Source organism: Camelus ferus, chromosome 18 (genome assembly GCF_009834535.1).
Source record: "Camelus ferus isolate YT-003-E chromosome 18, BCGSAC_Cfer_1.0, whole genome shotgun sequence".
Lineage (NCBI taxonomy): Eukaryota > Metazoa > Chordata > Mammalia > Artiodactyla > Camelidae > Camelus > Camelus ferus.
This window is the reverse complement of record NC_045713.1, coordinates 3,915,595-3,938,970: the sequence shown is the minus strand read 5'-3', so window position 1 is coordinate 3,938,970 and position 23,376 is coordinate 3,915,595. Positions and strand designations below refer to the sequence as shown.

Here is a 23,376-nt window from a genome sequence, read left to right as displayed (position 1 = left end):
TTGTATTTGATTTTTCAAATACACAGTCCTTACTTACATCAGAGAGATCCTACACACGAGTCCTTCATATTTAGTGCTAATGAAATGAAGGAAGAAATTAAGTGAGGAAGAAGACGTTTGAATTTGAGAGGAACGTCAGTCTAAGAATCAAAAAAAATACAAATTAATTCTTGTTGAAGGAGCCACTTTTTAAAACTATCAGGTTGTAAAATATTTAAAAGTACCATACAGAATACAAGGGATGCCTATAAATGTTGATGTTTTGGGAATTGTTTGAGTCTTGTTACAGCTCTGTTTAGACGTGGCTTCAGAATAGGGATTAGTCATTTCATTTTTACATTTTAAAATGTCGACTCCACACCTATTCAAAAGTAGAAAACTAGTATGATGCATTCCCGTGTAACCATTTTTGTATTTAATGATTAAGATTTTCCACGTTTTGTTCATCTTTTCCTCCTTTGTTCCCTTTGTGGTTAATATTATAAAGCAAATCCCAGGCATTGTGTTATTATGGTTACTCTGTGCATCTGTGAACAGTGTGGACCTTTTTAAACACAATCAGTGTCATAATCATTCTTGACAGAATTAACAAAATTCTTTGTATCTGCTCTTATCCATTCCTTTATTGAGTTTCCTCCTTTAGCTGAAAATTATCTTTAAAGTTTTGTTTTGAATTCTGGATTTAAACAATAAATAAGATTTGTGCATTAATTTTGGTTGATATATCTCCTTTAATCTAAACCAGTCTCTTACTGTTATTTTTTCATTTCATGAATTTTTCCTTTTAAAATGGTACACTCATGAGGTTTAAGGGGTAAAAGAGCATTAATTTCATGGTTGCAGTAGAGATAAAAGTACAGCCTGAAATAAGTAGTGTGTAAGAGCCTATAAAAAATTATTACACTCGTAAAACACTAAGAAAGTCTGCCTCTAGATATTTGAAAAAGTGGTATTTGTATTCTTTTTGTTGGTCGTGATTTCCTTCTCCTTATTTATTCTCAAGGATACTGAGAATTTTAAAAATAAGATCTTAGAACTATTAAGATGGTCTTTGAATCAGGAAACTTAAATCCACCAAAAGTTACTTCTTGATTATGAGTCATTTAATACTTACATTTGTTTATTAAGTCTGTTTCCATAATTAGTGTAGATGTTTTTGGAGTGTACTTTGCTTTTTAAAATTTTGTTATGGATTATACTAAAATACGATTTCAATACAAACTTAGTCTCCAGTCTTCTGAGTTGCTTTTCTTTTGTAAAGCTGAAGCCTTAGGGAGCACTGAAGCCAAGGCTGTACCTTACCAGAAATTTGAAGCACATCCTAATGATCTCTACGTGGAAGGGCTACCAGAAAACATTCCTTTTAGAAGTCCCTCGTGGTATGGAATACCAAGGCTGGAAAAAATCATTCAAGTGGGCAATCGAATTAAGTTTGTTATTAAAAGGTAGGATTATAATTTGCAGAAACAAATTTATTGTCATCCTTAAGAAAAAATTAATTTTATAAAAATGTCCCTTTTCCCCTCCCAGTTGGACTTACTCTGCATATTTAAAGGTATTACATTTAGATTCATTTTTTTGAGCAAGTGTTTATATAGTACCAGGCACTAGATGTACAACAGTGCGTCCAACAGGAACCCTGTCCTTGGGAGGCTTATGACATGAATAAATACAGTAAAGTGTCACTGAGCATTTTGGGGGTGAAGACAAGGGTGGCATGCAGATTGGTCAGTTGTGTGTAGAGAATGGAGGAAAAGGCTTTCAATTAAAGTCACTAACATAAATAGGGGCAGGGAGGTGTCAAATGTACTTGAATGTTCACAGAACCACACCATTCTGTGTGGAAGGGGCGATGCCCTTGAGGGCACAGGATGATAGACTGAGGTGGCCCAGTGGAGGAAAGCCTTATGTCCTACACAGTCAGAGTATTTGGGGTTTTTAAGCTGATTCCTCTTAAAATTATTTGAATTTGCATCTTAAAAGTGTTATTCTGGCTTGTGTTTTAAGGGTCGTAGTGGGCAATTTTGGGGTGGGGAGTGGAAACAGAAGGGCCTGTCTTTAATACAGAAGAATTGTTGGAGTAGAATTTGCTTGCACTTTGAGGGTTATACATTTGTATGTCTATTGGGACAGGCTTTAGAATGACTTAGATACATCCAGCTATATTGTACTCTAGTTCATCTGAGGTTTAGAAGTGGGAGGTTGAACTGGTTTCAGGCAAAAGGAAACTGTTGTGCACAAGTTAAGCTTAAAATGCCTTTGAAGACATACAGGTGGTCCCACCTGAATCTTTGTAAATTGCTATTTTCAAAATGATCTATAGTCGCCAAAGTGATTTTTTTCACTGCAAATGAAGGCAGAATGAATCAGGGTGGTCCTAAATGCTCTCGTCCTAATATCCACTGTATTTTTACAGACCAGAACTTCTGACTCATAGCACTACTGAAGTTACTCAGCCAAGAACGAATACACCAGGTAAGATCCTTTTTAAAGGCTTAAATCAATAGTTTTTAAGCTTTCATTAATCTTTTAAAGCCATGGAATTCCTCTTTTCTCCCTCCCACCCAGAAAATCTTTTGTGAAAGCTCAATACAGGCACTCCTTGATTTATTGATATGAACATAGCAGTTTTGGGGAAACTCGAGCTTTGAATTTAGACCAGGAATGTTCAATTGAAAAATATAATGTACACCACAAATGCAAGTCATATATATCATTGAAAATTTTCTAGTGGCAAAATCTGTTTCATATTCTAATCAATATAAATACATGATGAATTAATTTACTTTTGTTTTCATTTATTTATGTTCTTTATTTGAAACTCTTGTGTATATTATATACTTCTGGCACATCTTAATTCAGCTAGCTATTTTTCAAGTGCTCAGTTGCCCACATGTAGCTAATGGGTGAGACCATGTAGATTTAGACTTTAATCTTTATTCAGAGGGACCTTGTTTTTATAATGGCAAATACTGTAATTGCAGCCGCTGCACTGACATCATGCCCAATGGAAAAGAACTAGAAAGTGTCAGTCTCAGTTGTCTAAATGGTTTTATTTTCTTTATTTGAGCTATAAGTCTGCCTTTCTTTTTCCCATCTTTTTGTTTACCGTTGCATAATGTCAGAAAAAGTGACCACATCACGTAGATCTTTTACAACCTTAGGAACCTGTATTGCTAAGAACCAATGGATATTTCTGAATTGTTGCCATTAATCGTTGTAAATTCTAAGGTAAACCCGTGTACACGGGTTATTTGTCTGTACTGAAATACCGATCTTTGAGCTCTTAGTATACCTGGGGTAAGCCAGTGTGACAAATAGATTGTACAGTCTTTTGTGTTTATCATGGCATAGACAGTATTTGAGAAATACTTTACTAGGGAAACAAAACTGTCCTGGGCCCGGAATCCTGCAGGGGAGAAGACAGAATTGATGCTTAACTCAGGTTGAGCATCGACATCAGCACAGCAAAATCCCCAGAGAGCTTTTGATTTAGTCAAAGAAACAAAAGTATTGGTAACAAACTGAACATTGGAGATGACAGAGACTTTGCTAAGGGAAGTCATGCAAAGAAAAGTATTCCCAGAGGTAGACTTTAATATGCATTAGTCTGAATATGGTGAAAGTCTTACATATGCGTCTTCACTTCTCAAGACAGACCTCAAATTCAAGATTGTGATTAATGTGATCACATTCTTATTAGGAGCAGTTCAGATAGTCACTGCTAACTGAGGATGTTAAAGATGTTATTATTGGCAAAGCCTGTAGGCACCATGGAAGTTACTCTAAGGCTTAAGTAATATTTTCAGTAGTACTTGGTCTAGCATAGATAGTTACAGGCCTATTAGCAAAAGAGCCTCCATTCTTCTAATCATTAACCATACTTGGCCGTATACCATTTGTAGAAGACCTTGGAAAGAATCAAAGGTGGTGGTTCTTCATGCCAGCAAAGCGTTTCTTGGTCTGCCAGTTGCCCAGGCATTAGTCTCTTGCTGGGCTGATTCAAGTCCTCGAGTACACGACAAAAGAATTTTGTTGGTCATTGCCATCAGAGACATCTTCTTAAATCTTAGGTAACAGTAGTATGCTTCAATATACCGTGAGTGCACTTTGCTTTCAGTTTGCTAAAAGGTAGATGTCATGGGATAGCTAGCCAGGTAACTGAGCTTAGAGCTCTGAAGGGAAGAATGAGGAGGTACTTGGTTCTGTGTGGAATGGTGCTAAGATCTTCACCAGAGAAGGAGGTGCAGGGTGAGGCAGAAGGGGAGACAAGTTTTAACAGATGCTCCTTACCTTGGGGAAGGAGAGTCTTGATATCTTTGTAGTAATATTCAAATTTAATTTATACCTGACTCAATTTCTCTGGTTGAATGGCTGAGTTACCATATTAAACTCTTGAGATGCTAGATTTTCTTTTAAAGAAAAAGTTTTAAAGAACTTTCACAGTAAAAGAAATATTTAAAGATTTTCTGACTCCCAACCTTTAGCAGTATTTTCAGAACTTTATCAGCATTTCCTGCCGTCTTGTCAACAGACACAAATGACTTCCACACTTAATGCGATTCTTGCCCTCTCTACCCTTTCCTCTTACTCTGGCTTTCCCTCTTTCCTTATCCAATACCTCTAGTCATCCTCCATTGTCTCCAAATCTCCCCCAACCCCCTTCTCCATCCTCAACTCCACCAAACGAGCCCTGATTATCTGCCCAAGTAAGTGACACCCTACATGTCTTTTTAGCTTACTTTTTCTTTGTTTTTATGTTATATTTAAAAAGGAATGGTCTTATAATAAGGACTAAGGAACTAAACCAGATTGTAGTTGTGAGTAGTGTTCGGTGACATCTCCCTAATCACTTTATCATATATTTCTTGCTATGATTACTCACACATCCTTAAAACAAGGAATGCCTGTACAGAAAGCAGATACAAGAGAAGCTGTTCTGGTTGAACCTGGTGCAGGAGGCCTACACCCTTATACAGCTGGTCCTCCCTACCCTGACAGGGTTCTTTGATGTATCTCCAAGGAGAAGTGTTTGAAAACCATTCATTCTGAATACTTACGAAAAAGTTCTTCTTTATTTACAATGTGAACTTACATTTGAATTCTGTCTCCCTGCACCACTTCTGATATTTGATAAAATAGCAGGAAATCATTCTTTTCCTTATGACCCATAGTTTTTGTTATTAAGCAAAATTGTATTAAGAGCGTCAGTGAGTTGTATACCTAAATCTAATACAGTGTTACATGTCAGTTTTATCTCAATTAAAAAAAATCATCATTGGAAAGAACAGCATCCAATCTAATTTTGTGTCAGCACCCATAAGGGCATTGTTTGTTTTGTTTTGTTTTGTTTGGTCTTGTCTTTTTCTTTCTTTCTTTTTTTTTAATAAAGGGCATTGTTAATTAAATTTATTTTGCCCTCTAGTCAAAGAAGATTGGAATGTCAGAATTACCAAGCTACGGAAGCAAGTGGAAGAGATTTTTAATTTGAAATTTGGTAAGTAAAACACAGTGGTTATGTGTAAATTTAAAAGCATAAACGAAAGGCAGTGTTCTGAATGAACATCACAGCAGTTGAGGACCAAAAGAAGGAAAGTCCCAGAAACTGGGTCTTAGTTTCTTTCTGCTGCTAAATTCACTACTTAAACTTGAATGAGTTAACTTCATTTCTCTTGGATTCAGTTTTCTCATGTGTCCAAATGGGAGAAGAAGGGAGGAGTTGGGATAAATCTCACTTCCACTGTCTGTACCTCTGATTTGGCCAACACCATGTGGCAAATAGGTTTCATCGTTTGTTTCAACTTAGATTTGTTGACAGCGGTTTCCTGGAGCGCTGTCTTGAGGATTCTGAGGAGGCTCAGCAAGAGTGTTTCAGTTGATTGGGTGTGTCTGTCATGGAGAAGGAAGTAAGGAGTGGGAGTGACAGTAGTGTTCCCGGGGCGTTGCCACCATCATTTTCATAACTGGTATGGACGTTTGTGTCCTAGATCAGGAAACTTAAATACTCTGCCTCTGACCTCTCTAACCTTACCAGTTCTGCTCAGATGCATCATATGCACCTCTGATCTTTTAAACAGCAGACTTGCATGTGGATGGTAACACAAGGGCTGGGTAGGTGCCATTTCACTGTGAAGTGGCTGTAGTTCATTTCTGCCCAGAGCACAGAGGTAATTGTGGCGAGTTATCTTTTTGATTTGAAGTGGTAAAATGTTCTCTTAAAAGTACTTGTATTTTAGGCTTGTTCTTCAATTTTACACAATAGACTAAACAAAATACCTACTGTTATTAAGTGGAATTTGATAGGTTGTTGGAAACTTTTGCATAACATATTTGATAATGCCCTGACGTTAACTAACTACACTTATTGGGGCTGTCATTTGGCCAAATACACAAATATCATTATGCTGTACACCTGTAACTTACATGTCGATATATCACAATTTTTTAAATATTTATAAAAAAAAGAATGCTAAATAAAATACGAAAATAAAGGATTGTGTGTCAAATTTTACCTTCCATAAGTTATGTCCTCTTACACTTTCAGCTCAAGCTCTTGGACTCACAGAGGCGGTAAAAGTACCATACCCTGTGTTTGAATCAAACCCTGAGTTCCTTTATGTAGAAGGCTTGCCAGAAGGAATTCCCTTTCGAAGCCCTACCTGGTTTGGAATTCCACGACTTGAAAGGATTGTCCGTGGAAGTAATAAAATCAAGTTTGTTGTTAAAAAGTAAGTTCCATTTGCCAGTGTCATCATTTCTGGAATTAAAATAGTCAAGTTATATTTCTGTTTTTTTTCTAGCTGCAGATTACAGCTAAGGCTTTAAAGTCCCTGATGGAAAAACATAGCTCTGAGCTACTGTTCTGTCCTTGTCCATTGTCTTCAAATCATTTAACCTGAACTTGATTTTCTTCATCAGTATAAGGAGGATTGTAACACCTGCCTCACAGTGGTGGTGGTCAAGTTTGTTAGCAATGCTGTGACGTCTCTTAGTATTCATAGATACTTGAGTGAAGAATGAAAATGCTGATTTCTATGTGTTCTGTTATTCCTGGTTACTTACAGGCAACTGAACAGTTGAGTTTCTCATTTACATGTCTGTAGAATTTCAGTAATTGAAGAACCTAAACTAATGTTAGTTAATTTTCATGTTCATGAAGGAAGTCATTTACCCTTCACAAAGTCGTTTAGCAGTAGGAAGGAAAAGTGCAGTTTTTGTTTCTAATGGTAGAAATCATTGTTACATTGCAGAGTTATTTTGTGGTCTCCTATGAAAAAGCATTGGTCATCACAATTTTTACTAGCTTTTATACTGGCTATTGTAATATTTCTTGGTTTTCTCTCTAGACCTGAACTAGTTATTTCCTACTTGCCTCCTGGAATGGCTAGTAAAATAAACACTAAAGGTAAGAGATTATGTCTACCTTTATTCTACTTCTGTGCCTTAAAACATACTGAATCATTGGCCAGTAACTTTTTGGGGCTTTCAGTTTCTTTGCCTTTTAAGGTATTTTATTTGATGGACAACCCCCCCCCCCCCTTTAAAAATAAACATTTCATTGACAGTCTCATGTTTGCAAATCCTCCTTCATTCATGTTTCCACAGCTTTGTTGAGACACATGTGGAGGATTACACTACCAGTTTAATTCTTCAGGTTTCTTTGAAAAGAGCCAAACTGTATGAATTTTAATACTCTGCTTTTATAAAGCATCTCCTGTTTTCTTTTCAGTATGCAAAAGTAATTGTGTGCTTACTTTGCAGCTTTGCAGTCCCCAAAAAGACCACGAAGCCCTGGGAGTAATTCGAAAGTTCCTGAAATTGAGGTCACCGTGGAAGGTGAGGTCGCTCTGTGGCATGTTTCTGTCCACTCTCCAGTTTATATATATGTTTGTTGCTTCTTCACTGTACTATTTACATTTTTACCCAAAAGAGTTTTTACAAAACTAATTTTAGGTGTGAAAAGCTACCTTTATAAAGCTCAATTTCTAAATAGAATTGAAATTTTCAGTTAGAACATGACATTTCTCCACCACCTTGCCACCACTCGTTATTTTCTGCTTGTTAGATATTGTCCTTCCTGATAGGTGTGTATACCTCTTCCATTGTGTGGGTATACCATATCTTGTTTGTCTGTTCTATTCATAGACATTTGGATTGTATCTGCTTTTTGGGTATTTATGAATAATGCTGCTATGAACATTCATGGGCAAGTTTTTGTGTGGACATGTGTTTTTAATTTGATGCCTTTCTTAGGATTTGATTATTAAATACAAATAAATGTACTAATTAGAATGATTTCATATAGAAATGCACATATTTAGCTTTTCTTGCTTTACAGTGGAATCAGCAAGCGAGACAGTATAGGAGTGTTCTTTAAGTTGGGTAATAAACCCATGTATTACCCGAGACACTGTTTCTAAATTGACAAAATAGCATCTTAGCATCATTTTGCACACTTAAACTTTGTATTGTATTTTTGGTTTGTGATTGAAAAGAAAATGGTTAAGGTCAGTGATGGATTAATGAGAAGTGGTTTTGACCTGCCTTCAGATTAGTAGAGAACAGCTTTCTGTTGTCTTACCTGAGCCATAGAGGACCTTGTCCCACAGTCACTTTCTTTCTCTTAACCAGTGCTATAAATAGACCCCAATTTTAGTTTTTATTTTAAAATACCATAAATTAGTTATTAGTGTTTTAAGGTGATTTAAGTAGTGAAGAGCTGTGTTCATGTCCAGGGACTTTTTGTCAAGAGTTTAGTGGTAGCAAGGAGCTGTGGTATTGTTTGTTTTTTCTTTTTTAACCCTTCTAATACTTTAAGTTATACATCATGCGTATTAGTGGAATTTTTTTAATACCTTAAAGCAAATTTACGAAGTATACTTCATATGCGATAAAATGCACCCATTTTAATTGTACAGTTTGAGTTGTGAAAAATGTTTGCCATACCAGTTTAGTCAACAGATAGAACATCTCTTTCACATTAAATTGTTTCCCCCGGGCTCTTGGGCTCCCTGCAGTCTAGGCCACATGGCAACCGTTGATCCACTTTTTGTCACCATGGAATACTTCTGCCTGTTCCTGACTTTCGTGTAAATGGAATCGTGCTGTATCTGTTCTTTATATGGTGGATTTCTTTCACTCAGCATGTCTTTAGATTTATTATTGTTTGTTTCAGTATTTCTCCTTTTATTGCTGAGTATTACTTCATTGTATGGATTCACCAGAATTAGTTTATACGTTTGTTAGTGGACATTTGGTTTTATTTCCAGTCTTTGTCTAATAAAGGCACTATGTGAACATTTGTATATAAAGCATGGCATATGCTTTCCCTCTCTTGAGTAGATATTTAGTAGTGGAAGTGCTCGGTTTTTAATTTTCTAAGAAACAGTTTACCAAAGTGATTGTATTGCTGTACACTCCTGCCACAAATGTAGGAGGATTTCAGTTGCTGCCCGTCCTCTCAGTACTTGTTACTGTTCTTTTTAATTTAACCATTGTAGTGGGTGTGTAGTGTTATTTCATTAAGCATAAACCAGAATGCCTATTTATTGATTTTTAGAATAGGAGGTAGATATTTCAGTCAGCTTAATTCTGTCAGCTGATCGCAAGTTTCTTCTTGCCTTACCTTATTGCTATTAAAAGATTGCTTCATAAACATGGAGTATAAAGAAAGATGTTGGTTGGATGATCTCAGTACTAAGCCTGTTAAGGAACTGGTAATGGGGCCTACTGATTTCCTCTCCGTAATTCTGCCTGCCCGGCCAACCAGGCTGCTAGATCCAGCTGCTCCCAGAAGTACTTTGCCTCATCCCTCTGCTACTTAAGGAAGCTGTGGTGTTTATTCAGGCGTTTGGAATAATTAAAGACTAGAGTGTTGAATCTTGATATTTTATAGGATTCTGAGCCCCTAGAGTGTTGAATCTTGATATTTTATAGGATTCTGAGGCCATATTCAGGCTTTTAATGGAAAACAACTGATTACGCATAACATTGTTTGTTGCAGTACTGTACTAAGAATTCAAGGAAGGGATATTTCACAGTCAGCTAGAGAATCCAAACGGAAGTTTCATAGTGAAGATAATATAATTGTATCTAAAGTTGTGCTTATGATCAAGGGTTGAAAGAAAAACATAAAAGCAAACATAACGTAACCAGAGGCTTCAAAATGGCGTGATGAAGCATTAAGAGAATTGAACATACTCAGATCAGCCAGAAAGCTTAGGTGTGTTTTGTGGGGAAATGCCTGATGGTAGGGGTGGAAGTAGAAAAATGGGCGGAGGTCTGTAGAGCTGACGACAGTGGCTGTTTTCATTGCAGAGAGTGCTTGTATACTAATTGCATGGAACTTTCTTTGCCAGTAGAGGCTGGACTTCAAGAACATGTCCCAGGGAAGTCACAAGCAGTACTTAAGCATGATTAAATATATGTGCTGATTATGGTTTCTGTTTTTGTTTTTTAAATTCTTCTTTAGGCCCTAATAACAGCAACCCTCAAACTTCAGCTGTTCGAACCCCTACCCAGACTAATGGTTCTAATGTTCCCTTCAAGCCTCGAGGGAGAGAGTTTTCCTTTGGTAACTATGTAATTTTTCTTGATTTCATTATTTTAAATAAAAGGAATTAATGAAAATATTTTACTAGTTGAATTGTTTATTTGGTGAGTCAGTATATATTAGCGATTAAAGGCACTGACTATAGAGCCAGACTGAGTTCAAATCTGGTGCCAGTACCTGTGACCTTGGGCAGTCTGCCTAACCTCTCTGTGCCTCAGTTTCCTTATCTAGAAATGGGGGTAACATTACTTCCTATTCCATAGGGCTCTATAGGGTTATTATGAGGATTATGAATATGAGGTCATTTACAGGATAAAACTGTATCTGGTACATAGTAGATACTGTAACTGCTTTGGGGGAGGTTTTTTGGTTTTCATTTAGTTTTTCATTTAGTAGCCAAGTAGTAATATAATAAAACAGTTTAATAATTTATCAAGACATGACTGTGTTAAAGACATGCGTATTTTTTATTTTGTACTTCTTAAAGATATACAATCAAATAAGATGAAAAATTCTTGCCCTTGGATGTATAACTATTACTAACTTGTAACTGCTCTTGTGCTTTTACATGCAGAAGCTTGGAATGCCAAAATCACGGACCTAAAACAGAAAGTTGAAAATCTTTTCAATGAAAAATGTGGTAAGTTTATTTTTAAATATTATTATTAAAATGTGAGGTAGCTTTGTATAAAATAGAAAAGTGAGCATAGTAAAATGTTCAACATTTAAGTATCATCAGAAGTATGTGGGTTTTGCAGTCATGAATTTCATAATTTCACATATCTGAACACAAAAGAATTTTTTTCTAAAATTAAAATTAATGTGATTTTTCCTTAAAAGAATGGTTTTAGTTAGCTGCAAAATATAATTTAAAATACATTTTTTAAAAGGTTTAGTTTTTTTAAGTTATAAATGTGAGAAATACTAAACTAAAAATAATTTTTTTAGGTGAAGCTCTTGGCCTTAAACAAGCTGTGAAAGTGCCGTTCGCATTGTTTGAGTCTTTCCCGGAAGACTTCTACGTGGAAGGCTTACCCGAAGGTGTGCCGTTCCGACGACCGTCTACTTTTGGCATTCCAAGACTGGAGAAGATACTCAGAAACAAAGCCAAAATTAAGTTTATCATTAAAAAGTAAGGAAATAAGATGAAATGAAATTGACCATGAGTTGATAGGGTTCACAGCTGAGAGATGGCACATGGACTCAACTTTGTGGCCTGGCTAAATTAGACCTAGAATCAAAGAAGCTCTTGAAGCTGCACTTAAGTGTTCGTGCATGTTTTAAATTTTTCATAATTGGTCAAAAGAGGGAAGGGGGACTCCAACTTATCAGAGGGATAACAACATGATTTTGTTAAATCTTCCCACAGTTACACTTTCAGTGGTTGATATTGCTGGAATCTAAGCAGTGGTTCACTTTTTGAAGCCCCTCTATTCATTTTCAAGAATATTTTAAATTTCTCCCGTTTGCTTGGAGATTTATGAATTAGGCCAACACAGTTGAAGTAGATGGAAAGAGTTGCTATTAAAAAATTCATGTCAATATCCAAGAATTAATTGAAATTAATTTTAGGTTTCATTTATTAGAGCTTACTTTTGAGTCCCCCAAGGATGCTGTCAAGTAATCAAAGCTGACACTGCCAAATACAGTGGCCGCCACCTTCGGAACTTTCAGCTCAGCTCTGAGTAGGCTAAGGCCCCCGCTGCTTCCTAAGAAGGACAGGCACTTGCGCTTGAGTTTCCACAGCCTTTCATGTTTCCATGCTGCCTGCACACGGGGCTCTTCTGTTTCCTTCTCGAGTCTAGCATTGAATCTTCCCAGGATATATTGAAACACAAGAAGAGGCTACTCAGACTAGAGAGGGCTGAGGTGGCTGTCATAGTCACAACTGTGATTAGTCTTTTTGTGTGTGTTCCTTTAGATAGCCAAGTTATTTTTGTTCTTCCATTACTAAGAATGTGTGTTCACAGAAGGTTCCTGGCTTTTTTAAGTCTTTTACTTATTTAATTTTTAGTGTTTTACTACTGGGGTATTAGCACAAATGTTTTTTCCGTTTTCTTGTTTTTAGGCCCGAAATGTTTGAGACGGCAATTAAGGAGAGCACCTCCTCCTCCAAGAGCCCTCCGAGTAAGCATTTGCTACGGAAGACATGCTGTTAGACACTTGTCTTGCAGCACTGGTTAAAAAATTTGTTTAAAGAACAGCTATTGGGATTTTTAAAACCAGGAAACCTCATTCAGAATTGGGGTTGTGACTAGTTTATGATTCTTAGTTCTTTAATCACTAAGGATCTCTGCATGTCTCATACTTGACAGAGCACCACAAGGAATAGAAAGCAGTGAAAAATGGTCTTTTGGGAAGCTCGATACTGCAGAATAACAAAACATTACATGAAAAGGAACAAAGTTGGATTAAAATACTATCTTGTATATCCTGAATTGTAAGCACTTTATTAGGAAAGATTTAATTACATTTTGTATGTATTCTAATCTCATGTTTCTGTTTTAAGGAAAAATAAATTCATCGCCCAATGTTAATACTACTGCGTCAGGTGTTGAAGATCTTAACATCATTCAAGTGACAATTCCAGGTACGATTTCACTGCCTCTATCATGGGTTGTGGTGCTTAAGGGATGTTGAACTTGTGTTCAACATGTTCTGTGCTCTCCTGCCCAGCCCCTGCAGAAATGGTTAACCAAGTACTTCACCTTGCCAGTTTCTCTCTAAATAGCTCTAGGCGGTTCAGACTTGACATCAGCTATAACCTGTAGACTACCCAGATGTCGATTGTGGTGTTTAAAAAATTTGTATAAAATGGCAAATGAAACTCTTTATAACTGGAATAGTGTAGCATTTTCAATTTGGTGTTAATGATTAAGTAATTTGGTTAAATCATTTGAATCTTGATTAGCTTTTAAAAACATTCCAAAAACATCAGGCAGAGTTACACAAAGTACTAAACATTTACCTATTTTTAAAATTTCATTATTAACTTACAGTTTTCTCTTAACTTTTTTAGATGATGATAACGAAAGACTGTCAAAAGTTGAAAAAGCTAGACAGCTAAGAGAACAAGTTAATGACCTCTTCAGTCGAAAATTTGGTAAGTTTTGCATCTGCATAGTACAGCTCACAAGGAAATTCTGTCTCAATAAGATCATAACCGTAGATTATGCTCAGATAGTGTCATCTTCCCATATAAAAGGAAATAAAGTTGGTCATGTGCTTTTTGAACACTCCCTCAGGTGCTAGGTTAATCTATACTTTTATGCTGTTTGTCTCACTATAGGTGAAGCAATTGGTATGGGTTTCCCCGTGAAAGTTCCCTACAGGAAAATCACGATTAACCCTGGCTGTGTGGTGGTTGATGGCATGCCTCCTGGAGTGTCATTCAAAGCCCCCAGCTACCTGGAAATCAGCTCCATGAGAAGGATCTTAGATTCTGCTGAGTTCATTAAATTCACAGTCATTAGGTAAGTCAGAGTTCCCTGCTTGGTCTTCAGAATGAACCGGCAGATCATTGAGGCTGAGTCATCTTTCGAAATGTAGCCGTATGTGGTGATAGAATCACGCTTACCATGCAGTGAAACGCACTAGTAAAGCGCCTCGGTCGCTGTGCTGCGGCAGTCTCTCCTCCTCGGGCTGACTCTTCTAACTCTCTGGTTTCTAAGGCATGGGTTTTTTAAGAAGCCATGGCCTGTGGACCAGCTCTAGCTGTTTTTATTTATTTTTATTTCTTATTAAAACCCAGTCACATCCGTTTGTTTATATATTGTCTGTGACTGCTTTCATGTTATAGTGGTAAAACTGAGTAGTTGGGACAGACATTATGGTCTATTGAGCCGATTTTCCTGTCTGGCTCTTTACAGAAAACTTGCCAGCCCTGCCTTAGGCATCTCTCTTTTTTTTTTTTTTGCTTGGGTTATTTTTCAGCAATTTTTTTTTTAATGTAATAAGTTAGGGCTATAAATATCCTTGAAATGATCACTTTTGCTGCACTCTACAAATTTTGTATATTTTTAAATTACATTCAGTTTTAAGTTTTTTTCCCCAATTCCATTCTGTTTTCTTCTTTATATGTAAGTTATTATGAACTAGTTTTTTAGTTTCTAAATTATATCTTCAAAATATTTTTTTAATTGAAGCATAATCAGTTTATAATTTATCAATTTCTGGTGTACAGCATAATGTTTCAATCATACATATACATACATATATTCCTTCTAATATTCTAATAGGCATCTCTTTATGGCGTCACGTCAGACTGGGATTCAGTGCCAAGTCAATTCTGTTCCCTTGTCTGTCCAATGAGATTGTAATTGTTCCCTTTAAGAGCGTCAGTCCCTTATCCATAGAGTAGAAGTGATGGTTACACCTACCCTGTGACAGCATTGTAAGAATTACATTCACTGACGTGTGCTTGTCATAACAAGGGCGTTACAGGCATCCGCTTTTCCATCCACCTAGACAGAAGTCTCAAGTGCCCTTCAGTCTGCTATCTCCCAAAAAGTTGGCTGTCACTAAATCTACCCAGTCAGTTCATTGTCAAGTTTCCACTGTCTCTAGTGTCAACCACTTAGGACTGGCACTCAGAGTAACCAGTGTATCACCCTCTCAAAGCCTTTTCTCTTCTACTCACCTTCTCCTAGTACCTCTTCCCTAAAAATCTGATATTTCTGTTCCACTTAAACGATGTCCATTCTTTTTGCCATTCCCCAGGGGTCTGGAAAAAAGCCTATTTTCATTAGAGCATTTCACTAAAGTTTTTTATACCCTTTTCTTTGTTCCTATTTTTGGTTTTTCCATCTTCGATACAGCATTTTCTAATAATGTGCCATATTTGTTACGCATATATCTGTCTATAGATTAAAAAGTATAAGATTAAACAATAGTGGGCAACATTTCTCATTCTAGCACATGAATGACATAGGTTAAATATTAGTTGAATAAACTGAATATAAATGTAAATTCTTGTAGAGTTTAAAAAAAAAAAGACTTATACAATTTGTTTCTCTCTTTAGACCATTTCCAGGACTTGTGATTAATAACCGTGAGTATTTCTTGAAGTCTTTTTGGTTTGGCTTTGTTTTTGTTTTCTTTTCTGGGATATGAGGGGGTGGTGTGTGTGTACACACGACGACATGTATGCTTAAATCAAACTAGTGTTTTACTTCACCTACAGCTGTCATCATTCACATTCGTTGGTTTAGCCCTCAGTGTAAATCACCAGGAACTTTCTAGATGTAAAATGGGGCAAGTTGCTTCACTTTTTTAAAATCTCAGTTTACTTACTTATAAAATGATAATGATATTAGTACCATTTGGGGAGTTTTGGAGCATTTTAAATGACTCAATATATGTCAGACCTCTAACACATGGTCCAGCGAACTCGTACCTGTGCAAAGAAAGTTGTATTATAGTGCTGCCAGGCCCTTTTGCTTTTGGCAGAGTTGAGAAGTTGCAGCAGAGCTTCCCAGAGCTGCAGAGCCTGAAATATTTGCTAACTGCCTCTTTGTGATAATTTGTTGACCCCCCCCCCCCCCCGACCTGAAACAATGCCTGCCTGGCCTATATATGTGCCCAATAAGCATCATCTATGTTTGTTACTGTTATTACTATGATTATTACTTATGCTATTATTTTGTAATTACTGGGCTGGAAAAAGTAGATCTTTCAGTGTGATTGAGCTACTTCTAGTAATATTTAGGCATTATGTCTGGCAGCCATTGGGCTCTGAAATATAGTTACATGAACACATGTAAGTGTTCTTCCAGCTCCCTAATGTTCATGTCATTTTAAAGTGTTTTTTAGCAACACGTAATTGTCCTAGTATGTTTTATATTCTTTTGTTAACTTTATTACTAAAAACTTTAAAAAGTGAGAATTATCCTTAGCTAATACCATTAGCATTTCAGTCTTTTTTCTAACTAATATCATTATTCTAGTTCTTTAAAATCCATCTATGTTGAGTATTCAATTCTATATTCATTGGGAAAGTGCAAGCCTCTTAAATTTCGTGTTCAGTTTTCAGTGACAGTTGAGCAGCTGCGCCTTGTGAGTTGTTGATTGTTCCCCTGACCTGAGAAACTGTGCTGTTATTATTATCTGCTCTCCCCATTCCGTTCTGCTTCACACTGTTGACACTGTTCTTTGGCCATCACTCTTCAGTGTAATAGATTTGTTTCATTTCTTCTGCCTCCAGGTTTTGAGTTTCACTTTATCATAAAATTTATTCATTTTGTTTATTCCCCCAAACCATGCGTTCTTTTGGGAGGGTAATTAGATTTGTTTATTTTTTAGAGGAGGGAGGGTACTGGGGATTGAACCTAGGACCATGTACTCTGCCACTTGAGCTATATCCTCCCCCCACCATGAGTTCTTTTTTAATAGATTCTCTTTTTATTATACTCTCTATCTTGCCAAGTATGTTAGTACCTGATGATGTCAGTAATGAAAGAGAAGTAAACCTTGCTTCATCGATTTTCAGTCATCTTTGGCACTGAGCTTTAATTACACCAGGGATCTTTATCATTTATAGAAGTCCCATGACGAAGTGTGAGTTTTTTCCCCCCAATTTTCTTTTTTATTAATCCCAATTTATCTGCCTTCTGTGTAATTTTTGGTTTCAGAAGACATTTTAAGCCTCCCTGTCCCTTTATCTTATGTTTATTTATTTTTATTTTTACTTGCCTAACTGGTGGATTTTTTAAAAATTTTCATTGAAGTACAGTCAGTTTCCAGTGTTGTGCCAATTTCTGTTGTACAGTACAATGCTTCAGTCATACATGAATATACATGTATTCGTTTTCATATTCTTCTTCATCTTAAGCTACTGCAGGGTATCAACTATAGTTCCCTGTGCTGTACATGCCTTATTTTTAGTGTTCAATTTTGTTCTTTTCCTCATGCAGTAGTCTATTACAGAATTTTATGGTAATTACTATGAATTAGTTACTTTGATGGAACATACCAGAACTTCTCATGTTTTTTCCCTTGTCATATAAGGAAAATAGAGCCTGTTATAGCACAGTGGAGCATCAAAATAGAGAATGTATGTAGAAATGCATTTCAAATGAGACAGCATATCATTAAATTATTACTTAAATGAATCTGCTTTCTTTTCAGAGTTGGTCGATCAGAATGAGTCGGAAGGCCCAGTGATCCAAGGTAAATTAAGCAGGATGAAACAGAAGTATTCCTACTTTTTCAGTAAAACAGGTCACACATAATTTTGTGGCCTCACTTGCTTATGTTTGCCTAACTTTAAGGAAAGTCAGCTCCATAGCCTGCTATGTGATTCACTGAAAGTAGCAAAAGGCTTTTATTAAAAGGCAACCCACAGAGGAAGGAAAAAAGACATAGAGAAGGAGCTTCTTGGTTTCACGTTACAGCCGTGTTCTTTAAGGTTGTGTTAACGTGAAACACATTTCAGAAAAGCGGAGCCTGTGGCTGTTGTTTCACCCTAGACGTGGGCTTTGTGTGCAGCTTCTGGAGAGCTTTCTCCCCCAGGCCCTTCGAATAATTGGAAGCAGCTTTTGAACAGTGTTAAATTAAAATCTTCTTGTGTTTCTCTTCAGAATCAACTGAGCCAAGCCAGTTGGAGGTTCCTGCAACAGAAGGTAAAAAGGGCAGTCTGGGTCTCAAAAACTGAAGTTCCTTAAGACAAAAGATTAATTGTGTTTTTAAAGCTGTTTGACTAGGAACTGTGTGGTGGTTCTCTTTGTTTCTGGGTGAATTGGATTTGCAATTTATGACAGAAGTATTGTGTTTAGAGATGGATTCTTTTCCTCCATTTCCCCCAAATGATTCTTCATAAATTCTGAAATAGTTAAATGACTACTATTATATAACCTAGATGGAGCTAGTGTGGGTCCTTTACGTACGTAATAAGATGTTAGCTATTTTAAAAATATAACATTTGTAACTTTATTATTAATAGAGAAACATCTCTGAAAATGTTAGCATTTTTAGTATCTTGCAACTCCTATTTAATCATTTTAATGACTAGTTTTGTATATGTAGGTTTATAATTGAGCTGATTTATATTAATAATGCAATTAATAGTTCCCTTTTGTTTCTCTTGATAGAAGTAAAGGAGACTGATGGAAGCTCTCAAATCAAGCAAGAACCAGACCCTACGTGGTAGACCTCCTCCCTCCTAGGGTAAATCAACTTTGTGTCCAGGATGCCATGCTGTGTCTGTCTGAACCCACCCGCGTATTCTTAAGCTCATGTGTTTTCCCTGCTTCAGACATAAATGATGGCCCCGCCTGCAGGGCCCTTGAGGTCCAAGTATAAACATACAGTGTGGTTTGAATTAGACAATTCAAGCAGAGAGATTTTTCTTGGATCAGTATATGTCTGTCAGTCAAGGATGTTAAAGCACTTTTGCTTTATTTAAATGGAGAATGTTTTGTTTCTAATCTGTACTTTAAATCGTATCCTTGCAATTGGAATTCACTGTGAGCCAGTATCACCAGACTGACTTCTTTCCCTAATTGTGATGATAGTATTTGCAGAGTCTGGCCGAGCTGCACAATCCACTGTGCATCTTGCATAATAAATTACAAGCCTGATCCGATTATTCCAGATTTTTAACTTGGCCAGGTAATTACCAGGAGGGGCAGCTCTAGACCGAGTCAGCAAAACTTGGTTCTTGTGTCCTTTTGAACCTGACTAAGCCCCAGCTGTGGGACGTCTCCGTGGTAGTTGGCTCTCATCTCTACCTGACAAGTTTTGCTTGTGCAGAGATTTTTAAATTTTATTATTTATTTATTTGTCATGGAATTTGCCATGTAGTGTCAGTTCATGGATTAAGTTGTGTATCTGTGAATGATAAATTCCTATAATCAGATTAACCTGTTTTCTTGCTTGTTTGTTTTCTCTCCTATTTTAGCTTAAAGTATATCAGTGGGTGAGAAGAGCTTTTCGGACCTGTTACTGCCCCAAGCTGTGTAATATACTTGTATAACAGAAATACCTTCTATACAAACCTTTTTTTCTACTTTTAGATAGAAATGTCTACTTTTTCAGCAGTTCTGTGAATTGAATTAAAGAGCAGAGTGACTGTAGATTTGGAATGGCTGGTTTACTTTGGAATGTATTATAAGGATTTTACAGCAATGCTGGAAAAACGACAGGGAAAATGACAGGGATGAATCTCATCAGATTTTTTACGTGTTCAGCAGAGCCTTCAGCTGTGGTGTCTATTTTCCGATCAAGTGAAGATATCTCCTCCCGGAACATCTCAGCTTCTGCAGTGAAGAAACCACTTGTGGTAGTTCAGTTCTTTAGTTTTTCTATTTGAAAAATCATTTAAACGATCCTTTTGTTCACGGCTCTCCTTGATGACTGAGTGAACACAGTTAGTATCTGTATATTTGACTAAACCTTTTCCTAAGCTCTCTATCATGGTTCATATTTTTTTTTATCATAATTAAAAAACAACCATCTGGTTCACCTAGCAGCCAGTAAGAGGTCCGTATCTCAGCGTGTGGCATACAGATGGAATACAGCGAACCTCTTCCATCCACATTTATGTTTCATCTGAATACAGTGCATGGTGTACCAGAAGTTTAAGATCAGGTATGAGTGTGTGGGTAAGCTAAACGACACTAAAGCCTCACTGTCGTGTGACCCGTGGTGGTGTGGAATTCTTTGGAACGCTGTTCCAGCTTGGATCAGACTCAAGGAGGTTTCATTGCCTTCGTTACTTTACAATCCTGCTTGTGATGCTGTGGCTCTGGTGAGGGGAGTGAGGGGCCGGTAAGCTAATTATGCACCCTCTGATACTCTGCGCCATTTGTAGGAGAATCTTCCATGTGCTGAGAGTTCACAAACAGTAAGAGTTGTAAAATACCAGCTATATGAAAAGCTAGAGTATGTGATGGCATAGAGTTTTCATTAGCTTTATCACAATATTCACAATGGAGAATTATATTACATGGTAGCAGAAATAGGCATTTTTATGTGTTGCTTATATTTTACCTCAAATTAAATTGTAGATATAGGGTAATAAATAAAATCCATCCATGCCTTTCACACACTAACTCATTTCTTTCTAAAGTGTTTTCATGATTATGTTTGGGGAAGCCTGGGGCGGCTCGGCGGCAGGCGGAACGCGAGATGAGGGTCAGGTCGGCCCTGTCCAGAGGCTCCTCATGAGGACACCGTCGCTCCTGGTGTTTATGATGCCACTGTGCTGCTAGTCTGAGCTGGGGCTGGAGTCCCCGACTTCCGTCTGTGACGTGCCAGCTGCCGTGCAGCTTACATGTGATTTTGGAGGTCAGAACCCTCCCCAGATAGAGTGCATACGTCGGCCCCTCGCATGTAAAAGTCACACGCTGGCTCCCAGTCTTCTCCCTTCTCTCAGCATTGCCCTCTGCCTCTCCTTTACCCTTACACGTCTGTTCCTAGGGAAAGCCAGACTGATTTGTTATTAACCTACCAACCAACATTAGGAGACAGCTGCTACAGTAGAATCTCAAGATTTGAGTGTTCTTGAAAGAACCATGCTGCCTCCACTCACACTTCCTATCCCAGCCACACAGAATCATAATCTAGCCAAAGGCTGTCTTTAAAAGGAGTTAAGCTCTTACACAGAACCTGTTCAACAAAAGTTTTGTGGGATGACAGACTTACTAAGGAAATCTGTTTTCTTTAGTAGAAGTAAATGTATCTAGTATAAAAGTTCTGTGTATATGCATACACATGATTTTTGTTCTTATATATAAGGTGTTTTTTGAAATGGTTCTCACATCTGCCAAGTGTATCATCAGTTTCTGTACCCCGGACGACGGCGCAGAGTCCATGCCAGCGCGCTCCTGGCGGTGACTTGTGAGGTTTGAGGGCTGCTGTCCTGCCCTGTTCTCTCTCGTCACACAACAAGCTTCTTGGTTCCTTGCAGAAATGCTGAACCTCAGGCAGGGGGTGCTGTTGCTGCTTGTCTCGAGGTGGAATAAGTTATTCTTAGTAACCACTGTCATCCCCCGGAGGATTTAACATGCCTCACTCCGTCGGGTAGCTCTCAGTAAAGCAGTTTCCTGGCGAGGTGACTGTCATGCCAAATGGCCTTCTTACCTGCCATGGTCAAATTAGCACTGGTTTCAGCACCATGGGCTTGTTTAGAATTGGCTGGAATGTCCTGGCTTGCTAATTCAGAGCCCAGGAGCTGGCTACAAGACAGGCCTTCAGCTACCTGCCTTAGTGAATGGTCCATGTAGTCATGAGTGAGACGGTTGATAAGTAGCATGATTCTTGGGGATGGGGGTATAAACTTGCCCACCAAGGTCTTTGTTAATCAGTAAGAACCGGACTGAAAAACAAACTATAGGTCAAACAGATCTCATCAGTAATTCTGATGTGCTCAGTGTTTCTGAGAGAACATCCTGCTTCCATAATAGTTGATGGTTAGACCTCATTTCACCAGGAAATACAGTAGAGTGATTAGGAGCTTGGGCTTTGTGACTAAATCCAAGCTCTGCTTCTAGACAGCTGTTGAGTAAATTTCCATCAGGGGAAAGAAAAAGGTAAAACCAAAGAAATGTCTACATCACAGGATTGTGTAAATTAAATCCTGTCAGTGGAGGTGGGCCAAGTGTTAACATCCAAGCTCTGGGCCTTCAGTGCTGGGAGACCAGAGCTTTGTCCTAGAGTGGCCTCTGGTGGGCAGCAGAGCTGCGGAGGGCGGGGCCACCTCCCTAGAAACTATTCCGTGCACGTAAACTCCCCCCCTTTTAGCTGGCACATCATAAGAGACCTTTATCTCTTCATGGGTCTAAATCATCTGATGCATGAAGTGAGGTTAGGTGTCTTCACTGTGCACTCATGTCCTCTCCACAGGTTGCCTTGGGGCTGCAGAGATGAGGGAGTAAAGACAGAATCTGGTAGTTTTCTTAGTCTTACCTCCGAGCCTGCAGGACAGGACTTGGCCCAGGTCTGGCGCTCCGTGTTTCGACAATGGTGCTGACTTATACGGCGGGCATCTGGTTCCCTTTTGAAGTGGCTCTGCTGTCTGAGCATCTTTCTGGCCTCATTTCTGTTTTGTTCATCCCTACCAGGAACCAGAAATGTTCTTTGGAGAGGATTGAGTGACCAGACCCTTCCATTGTCCATAGCCCAAGCCCTGGTCTAAGTAAATTGAAGTTTCTCGTTGGCTTAATTATTAGGGAACAGGTAATTGTCACATACCAGTGGGCATCTCTGGCTGTGTACCATTCAGTACTGGAAGCCCCACTTTCTGAATGTATATATTTTGAAGATGTGGTGTGTGCCCAGGGTGCCTCAGTTTCCCTGTCTTGGGACAGAAGGGGGCAGGATTTGGGGGAATTGAGGTGACCTTGTGGGCCACTTTAGTGCAGCAGCTCTTCCCTGTGCTGCTCAGCCCGGAGAGTCAATAGGATGAGCACGAGTGGGCTCTTTATCTTCTGGTTAGATTCCCAGCAGAGTTGCTCTCCCCTGGTCTCTGTAGTGTGGGTTCTGTTTTACTGCAGTATGTCCTGAGGGATGCTAAACTCTACTTCACCTCATGCCCACCAGCCTTGGCTCAAAAAGCAGACTGGAAAGCAGCTGGCAGCTGGTTGTAGAAATCACAAGTCCCTCAGGGTGCAGTGGCCTGTTGACAGATCACAGTGGGCGGACGCAGCCTGCCGCTCCAGAAGGGTTCTGAGCCCTGGGAGCTGGGTGAGAGACGCAGAGCTCGTGGTCTTGCCCAGCTTCCCCACTCCGGTCAACAGTGGTCTTGTGTGTCACCTCCCTTCCCCATATCTCTCCCCGACCACGGGTACCTTGTGGTTTTATTTTGAGGAAGTGTCAAGAAAGTTAGC

The 23,376-nt window shown here is 38.2% G+C and overlaps 1 protein-coding gene across 7 annotated transcripts in view; it reads left to right on the top strand.

Moving 5' to 3' along the window:
- The window catches only part of GTF2I (general transcription factor IIi), a 93,879-nt gene extending 73,278 nt beyond the window's left edge, over positions 1 to 20,601 (top strand). For all 7 annotated transcript variants that reach the window (XM_032459502.1, XM_032459503.1, XM_032459507.1 and 4 more), the window contains 18 exons: positions 1,262 to 1,445; positions 2,417 to 2,475; positions 5,426 to 5,497; positions 6,545 to 6,728; positions 7,347 to 7,405; positions 7,762 to 7,836; positions 10,472 to 10,573; positions 11,127 to 11,192; positions 11,501 to 11,684; positions 12,621 to 12,679; positions 13,062 to 13,142; positions 13,572 to 13,655; positions 13,842 to 14,025; positions 15,574 to 15,602; positions 17,678 to 17,719; positions 18,130 to 18,171; positions 18,640 to 18,715; positions 19,449 to 20,601. In XM_032459502.1, coding sequence (XP_032315393.1) covers positions 1,262 to 1,445; positions 2,417 to 2,475; positions 5,426 to 5,497; positions 6,545 to 6,728; positions 7,347 to 7,405; positions 7,762 to 7,836; positions 10,472 to 10,573; positions 11,127 to 11,192; positions 11,501 to 11,684; positions 12,621 to 12,679; positions 13,062 to 13,142; positions 13,572 to 13,655; positions 13,842 to 14,025; positions 15,574 to 15,602; positions 17,678 to 17,719; positions 18,130 to 18,171; positions 18,640 to 18,698 — 1,565 coding nt within the window. In that variant the 3' untranslated portion in view covers positions 18,699 to 18,715; positions 19,449 to 20,601. The remainder of the gene's footprint in view (positions 1 to 1,261; positions 1,446 to 2,416; positions 2,476 to 5,425; positions 5,498 to 6,544; positions 6,729 to 7,346; positions 7,406 to 7,761; positions 7,837 to 10,471; positions 10,574 to 11,126; positions 11,193 to 11,500; positions 11,685 to 12,620; positions 12,680 to 13,061; positions 13,143 to 13,571; positions 13,656 to 13,841; positions 14,026 to 15,573; positions 15,603 to 17,677; positions 17,720 to 18,129; positions 18,172 to 18,639; positions 18,716 to 19,448) is intronic.
- The last annotated feature ends 2,775 nt before the right edge of the window (positions 20,602 to 23,376 follow it).